The sequence below is a fragment of the Berghia stephanieae genome, unplaced genomic scaffold, assembly GCF_034508935.2.
Source record: "Berghia stephanieae isolate SIO BIC M18660-M18661 unplaced genomic scaffold, UCSD_Bste_1.3 scaffold3232, whole genome shotgun sequence".
Classification (NCBI taxonomy): domain Eukaryota; kingdom Metazoa; phylum Mollusca; class Gastropoda; order Nudibranchia; family Aeolidiidae; genus Berghia; species Berghia stephanieae.
The window spans coordinates 1-8,237 of NW_027624437.1; the positions used below are offsets into that span (position 1 = coordinate 1).

At 34.0% G+C, this 8,237-nt stretch overlaps 1 protein-coding gene across 1 annotated transcript; it reads right to left on the reverse strand.

Annotated features, from left to right (window-relative positions):
- Positions 1–40: 40 nt before the first annotated feature.
- On the reverse strand, positions 41–8,236 carry LOC144961602 (uncharacterized; the record flags this gene model as incomplete). Its single annotated transcript, XM_078894732.1, has 5 exons — positions 8,181–8,236; positions 7,323–7,545; positions 4,842–5,025; positions 1,481–1,674; positions 41–225 (listed from the first exon to the last, which is right to left on the reverse strand). Coding segments are annotated over exons 2-5 (672 nt in total), but the record flags the coding sequence as incomplete, so codon positions are not given.
- Position 8,237: the final 1 nt, after the last annotated feature.

Below are 8,237 nucleotides of genomic sequence, written 5' to 3' on the forward strand. Positions count from 1 at the left end.
ACAAATGCATTCCCATTTTGATTGAATTAAAACGACTTACCTCAAGTGTTTGGCTTTGACGCTCTCCCCAGTGTAGGTAAAGTTTTGGGTCAGTCGGCAGGAAGCTGGCCACAAAGGTGAGGTTTACGTAGGCAGGAGGATGGTATAGGGAATAATCCTCCAACCGGCAGTCAATAATCCCCACCCCCACCAAGATTACTATCGTGAACGTTTCAGTATACGAGCCTGAGGACAAAACAGTTTGAATAATAACTAAAAGTTCAGAACAGCATTATTATTATTATTATTATTATATTATTATTATTATTATTATTATTATTATTATTATTATTATTATTATTATTATTATTATTATTATTAATTAATATTATTATTATTATTATTATTATTATTATTATTATTATTATTATTATTATTATTTATTATTATTATTATCATTATTATTATTATCATTATTATTATCATTATTATCATTATTATTATCATTATTATTGTTATTATTATCATTATTATTGTTTATTATTATTATATTATTATTATTATTATTAATTATTATTATTATTTATTATTATTATTATTATTATTATTATTATTATTATTATTATCATTATTATTATTACTATTATTATTATTATTATTATTATTATTATTATTATTATTATCATTATTATTATTATTATTATTATTATTATTATTATTATTATTATTATCATTATTATTATTACTATTATTATTATCATTATCATTATTATTATCATTATTATTTTTATTTTTATTTATATCTTATTTTTATTTTTATTTTATTTTCCTCTTCCTCATCCTCATCATCATCATCATCATCATCATCATCATCATCATCATCATCATCATCATCATCATCATCATCATAATTATTATATTATTATTATTATTATTATTATTATTATTATTATTATTATTATTATTATTATTATTATTATTATTATTATTATCATTATTATTATTATTATTATTATTATTATTATTATTATTATTATTATTATTATTATTATCATTATTATTATTACTATTATTATTAATACTATTATTATTATTATTATTATTATTATTATTATTATTATTATTATTATTATTATTATTATTATTATTATTACTATTATTATTATCATTATCATTATTATTATCATTATTATTTTTATCATCACCATTATCCTCTTCCTCATCCTCATCATCCTCCTCCTCCTCCTCCTCATCATCATCATCATCATCATCATCATCATCATTATTATTATTATTATTATTATTATTATTATTATTATTATTATTATTATTATTATTATTATTATTATTATTATCATTATTATTACTATTATTATTATTATAATGGGCCGAACGGCTCTGAAGACTACTTTTTTTCTTTAAGGAAAACAGGCTGCACTCTACATTAAGCTTTAGAAATTCAAAAATGGACATATTATGTGACAACACTTATACACCATACCCTCCTTGTTTGTGAAGGTAGCTGTGGCATCAAATGTCCCGCCATTCAGGTAAGAATGGGTGAACGTGTGTGGGCTAGTCCAGTCCACATTTGGAGTTTGAACAAACTTCTCTGTAGTGCCGTCATCCCAGTTGACGTCTATAGTGACGTCAGAACCAGCCGCCATATTGGCTGTAAAAGTCAACGCTGTGTGGCTGAAATACGGAGAACAGCAAATTGAGAGTTTAGACCTGTGCTTGTCAACCTTTTCTTGATATTGAATAACAATGTGAATTTGAATGTAAGCTTCAATTTAATAAATAAAAACAGATAATCTTGACGTTTCGGGGTTCCCCTTCATCGGCAAAACAGGATGAATGAAACACTACAGACGAATGAGATATATGATAATGGCATTGTAAACGTTAATAAATAAAATTGATATTGAACACACTTTCCACTTTTACTTTTAAAATCCAGTCGTTATTTTGCACTAAAAAGTGAATCAAACTTAATGGGGAAAAAATCACCAATAACGGACAGTTGTTTACCTATTTATAACAATACAAGCATTTCATCAAGCAGTTATAAATTTGATATCAAAACCCACTCATGTTTTTATGTTTTTAAGGGTTTTACGGCGCTTGCAACACATTTAGGTTATATCGGCGCCAGTAAAAAGGAAGAAAGTGGGACAGCAAAAAGTTATAGAATTACAATTAAAGCACCCAAGAGAAAGTAAGACAAAGGGGAACTGTGAACAAATAGGGATCATCTGTAGATTCCAAGAGCATACCACCAATGTACTTAGTTTGAGATTACCTATAAGTCTCATCCTTACACAAGCAGAAAATCCAACAAAGAGGAATACACTCAAATGCTTTCATTATACATTCAAAATAACAAATATAATAATACATAACAGAGAGATGATTTACAAGGAAAAAAATATCATCTTCCAAAACAATAACTATGCATTTGACTGTTTCCCTTCCAGCCAGGACTCCCAACCAGGGCCAGGGCAAAACCAAGTAATCTCATTCCATGAAAAGATAGAAAGCAAGTTGGAAAATAGATATAGGGGGATAGAGGACACAGTATGTACCTCCCTGCCTACTATGGGATGTCAGTAACCCCACCCAGAAAACCCACTCATGGTGTATCCATCACATATCGGGTGGTACACGTCGATCAGGATTTGCAAAAATCAAATTACCAAGAATTCATTGGGCATAATGTTTGAGCAGCACATGGGAAAAACCACAGGTGTCCACTGTCCGCCTGTTAGGCGAGATTACATTTTTCAAAATCAACAGATTTAGATAATTTAAGTGTTTGTTTTTGTTTTGTTTTTTTTTTTTTTTTTTGTTTTTTTTGTCTTGTTTTTTTTTTTTTTTTTTGTTTTTTTTTTTTTTGTCTTGTTTTTTTCTTTTGTTTTTTGGGGTTTTTTTTCTGTTCTTTTGTTGTCGGGTTTTTTATCTATTTTTCTTTTGGTTTTTTGTTTGTTTGTTTTATTTGTTTGTTATTTTTGTTTGTTTCTTTCTTTCTTTCTTTTTAATGGGAGAGAGGTTACTCTCTTCAATAAAATATCTAAATTTAACATAATAACGTTAAAGACGATTGGTTGCAAATTAAGGGATAGCCAAATGATTAAAAGCTAGAGGTGCCTCAAAGAGCCAATGAAATGAAGAGAAAAATAAAGGGAGTAAATGTGACTTATGTAAAAAGGGACAACACAAAAAACAAGGCTTCGGCCTTAGGGTCAGCGTGGCTCAGCAGTACGGTCTTTGCGTCGTACCCGAAAGGTACCGAGTTTGATGACCCGCTGCTGCACTGGGTGGCCTTGAGCAAGTCACCTCGCCCTAGCTCAATTTGCGGCGCTGCACTGCGGCTAACGCCTGGGTTATTCTAGTCTTCCCCTGGTATAGACCCTAGAGACACATTTCCCTTATGGGATGAATAAAGGGAATTTTATTTTATTGTTTATTTATTTATTTATTATTCATTTTATCTTGTACCCTTTTACAGGAGTCACATTTACTCCCTTGGGGTCTCAATGGCTCAGTTGGTAGAGCACTCGCTTCACAGGCAAAGGGACCAAGATCAATCCCGGGTGAAGTCGATATTTTTTCTGGTCCCCCCTGTCCACCCAGCAGTGATTGGGTAGCTGGGTCTCTTAGATCTGGCGGAAAGTACTTTGCGTCCTGTCCAACAGGTATAAACCCCGGCTCCGTGGGGCTAATGGTTCGGAAGGACTACTAGATTTACTTCCTTCCCTTTATTTTTCTCTCCATTTTAGTCAAAAGATTATATATATATATATATATATATATATATATATATATATATATATATATATATATATATATCCATTTCAAGTATAATTATTATTGTTGTTTAACTTCTACAGTACTGTTTAATGTCAATAGGACAATCTACGGGACATGTAATACGCGTAGTACTGTAGAAGTTAAACAATAATAATTATACTTGAAATGTTTATAAAAATAGCTCATTTTATCAAAAAGTTGCTTTTATAATTTATATATATATATATATATATATATAATAATATATATATATATATATATACATAATACATGGTGAGTCACAAAAGAAAACGTATGACAAATAGGATTACAATAGGAATTAGATTAGATCCCAATAGCAATCCAACATGACTGACAATGACAAAATAAACAATTCGTGCGGCTGTGTGGTCTAGTGGTATTACACTCGCTTTCGGATCGGAAGGTCTCGGCGCATAGTTGAGTCCTTTGAGAAGGCGCTTTACTCACATTCTCTCGCCGTACTCAGGTGTAAAATGAGTACCTGGCCGTTAACAGCGTTGTCTCTGTCCGAAAAAAACAGACGCCTAACAGACGTCATGTCCCGTCCTACACGTTTAAATGTTGCTATTGGCCAGGGATTCCTTGTAAAGCGCTTTGAGCACGTTTAATGGATATTGCTCTATATAAAAGCTCAATTTTGAAACAATGTCTTTTGTCCAAGGAGAGGATCTTTTACATAAAACGTAACCAATGAAAATAGTTCAACTATCACTAAAGCACTACCTAGATTGTGATTATGTAGTCTAGTGATAATATGACACTCGCCTTCGGATCGGAAGGACCTAGATTCGAGTCCCGCTCTGAGCGTGCATAGTTGAGCTCGAAAAGGGCTCTTTACTCACATTCTCTCACCGTGCTCAGGTGTTAAATGAGTACCTGACCGTTAACAGCGTTGTCTCTGTCTCGTCCTGCATGTTTAGTGTTGCTGTTGGCTAGGGACCCTTGTAAAGCGTTTTGAGCACGGTAAGTGGATATTGCTCTATTTACAAGCGCAAGATGTTTGTTTGTTTTTCTCAAGAGAGGTACTTTACCTTGTAGCATTGCTTTCTGGTGCAGTAAAAGTGGGGCTAACGATTTTGACGAGAACCACAAAATCAACTGTAATGTTTACTGAGCTGACAAGGTTAGATGCTTTCAATGTGATTGGAATGGATGCAGGGCCCCTTCCGGCTTGCAGATCAGATTTCCATTCATAGGTAGAAAGTTGAGTGTGAGCTGAAAGCAAAAGAAAAATACTGTCGTAAAATATGATCTGGGGTTCCCGGCCCTCAGTTGGTAGAGCACTCGCTTCAAACGGAAATGGATCGTTGAGATCGATTTCGGGTAAAGTCGAGATCTTTTCTGACCCTTCTAAGTCTACCCAGTAGTGATTGGGTAGATGGGTCTGTTAGATATGACGAAAGGTACTTTCCAAAGGGTAACAAGCATTTGCTATTGACCGTTTCACGCTATAGAAACGGGGATAAACTCCGGTTCCATGGGTCTAATAGCTCTGAAGGAATACAACGACAAATATATGGTAATTTGGATGCTTAAAATAGATTTTGTTGAAGAAAAAGTTACCATGAGATCGGGATTGAGTTAATGTAGAGAAGAATACTATTTTTCTTTCTTAAATTGGGAAAAAATATAAAATGTCACATTTCTTATGTAGGTGGCTCGGTTGTTCAGTGGTAAGGTGTCTGATCTTGTAATAAAAGTCAAGCAATGTTAAGCGTGGTCAGTGTCAATGGTAGTGTAAAAGTCTGGTGCCAACGATGATGTGACATTGAATGAGGCACTTTACACACATTACACCACGTGACACAGGTCGGAATTAGGTCCTTGCTATAGATAGAATGAAGATGGCGTCACTCTGGTCTTTGTTATTGTTTTTTTTTTTTTTTTTGCCATCCGCGTTTATGAGTAATTATCACTAAACTGTATAAACCAGACTATAAACGTTTAAGGTTACACATGGTTTGTGTGTTAGTCTTCCGGATGGCAATGTTGTGAGCTTCTTAGCCAAGTGCAAAAAAATCATTGTCCATTAACAACAATGTTATATCAAGCTCATAATTTGATTCATTATCAGACCTGCAAAAATGCACGTAGCTCTGACAATATACCGCTTTAAGACGACTGGTCAAAACTTACCTCTTTCAAAAATATACTGTGAGCACAATGTAGGTACTAATTAATATGACGCATACCTGGTATTGTATGGATGTGATTTTATATTAGACAGGTTTTCTATCATCATATCTTAACCAGATCATGTCAATGTAACCTATTTTAGACACGTACGTAAAACACATCTTTGTTCTAATAGTCTTCAACAGTCGTAACGTCACTTCCTTCCTAATGACGCATGGTAACTTAGTAACACTGGCTCTAAACTATCGGAACAATGGCGGACGCCCGTATGAAATATTTCTCCGGCGAGCATAAAAGCGTTTCCAGAGGAAAAAAATACACATAAATTTGATCATGTTTTGACTTTTACACATTCTGATCACAAGGCATATGAAAAGGGAGTGAAAAGTTCTAGCCAGCATGAAGAATAAAAAGTAATGATTTTCTTTGTTTAGAACCAAGATGGTTGCCAGGCGGCGTGACATCAGACTACTGAATCCTATTGGCTCTACAAAAGAAATAATGCCCTCTTTCAAAACATTGTAGTCTTTCAGTTGCCTTAAACCTTATTGTTCACGTACTTGGGGCAGTTGGTAACATCCGATGCAAAGTATGACAAAGAGATCAGGAGACGAATAATGCTGGCCAAAAATGCGTTCATGAAACTAAAGCCAATCCTCACCAACACAAATATCTCCATCGGAACACGAATGAGATGCGCCAAATGCTATGTGTGGTCCATTTTCTTTTATGGTTGTGAAACGTGGACACTAACCGCACAGACAGAACAACGTATTGAAGCTTTTGAGATGTGGACGTACAGGAGAATGCTGAAAATACATTGGACAGCAAGAAAAACAAACATCGAAGTCCTCGCCCTAATGGGCCAAAAACAAAAAGAACTTCTTTTGACTGTGAAGCACAAAAAGCTGTCATATTTTGGACATATGCGAAGACATGATAGTCTCGAAAAAAGGATAATGGAGGGAAGAATTGAAGGAAAGAGAGGCAGAGGAAGACAAAGGAAATCCTGGACAGATGGCATCAATGAAGCTACAGGACGGCGCATGGCAGACTGTAACGAGGTGCAATGGAACGTGAAGGATGGAAGGCCATGACATCCGACCTCTGGAAAGAGATGGAACCCGGGTAAGGTAAGGTAAACCTTATTGGCCTGACCATGGCGAGAAGGCGATAAGCTGGTTTCGCTCCAAGTAAAAAGCTCTATTTTGAAAAGCACCCGTTTTTTGGTGTTTTACGTTGTGAAATCTGCAAACAAACCAGGGGGCCGACTGATTCGGCTGAAAGGCGTTCCTCAAGGTAGCCTTTTAAAATGACCATCTTAAGCACAGTCGGAGATATTTTTTTCAAAAATAAAACAATCAACATCTACTCACTCGTGATTGGGTTTCCACCAAAATCGAAAACAAACGTAATCTCGGATCCCGAGTCAACTTTCCATTCCAAGAAAAAGTCGGTGTTTTTGTTCGCTCCCTCTCTCGCCATTTGAAGGTTGGTGATTTTTCCTGTACCTTGAGTGCAAGCGTTTGTGAGATATCACTCACGTTGTTCTTACAATTTACAGTCACAGTGTAGTCACCAATAGTTGAGTACGTATGCCTAGGGAGATGAAAGAAATCATTATATTATATTATATATATATATAAATATTATATATATATATATATATATATATGTATATATATATATATATATATATATATATATATATATGTATCTATGTATAAATCCTCAAAGAAGATCATACTCGCTAACTGATGAAATGTAAACATAGCAATGAAACAGCTGTTATAGCTACAATTGAGTTTTAAATACTCTCTCTCTCTCTCTCTCTCTCTCTATATATATATATATATATATATATATATATATATATATATATATATATATATACATATTATATATATATATATATATATATATATATAGAGAGAGAGAGAGAAGAGAGAGAAAGAGGGGAGAGAGAGAGAGAGAGAAGAGAAGAGAGAGAGGGGGGGAGAGAGAGAGAGATTATTTAAAAACTCAACTCTATAACAACCATAGTCACAACGTCAAAACAACAAAAACTAAAAGAAAATGAAGTGTTCGAATAGTTGTAAAAGGAAGGTAAAAAAGAAGATGAAGAAGAGGAGAGAAAGAATAATGGTGTGGAGGATGAGCATGTAGAGGAGGAACTGAAGAGGAAGAGGGAGAAGAGGAGGAGGCAGAATAGTGAAAACGAATATCGTGCATACTGTTTGTTTGCCCCAGACTGAGGCGTGGAGACATCATCTGTAGTGTCGGATGTGCCT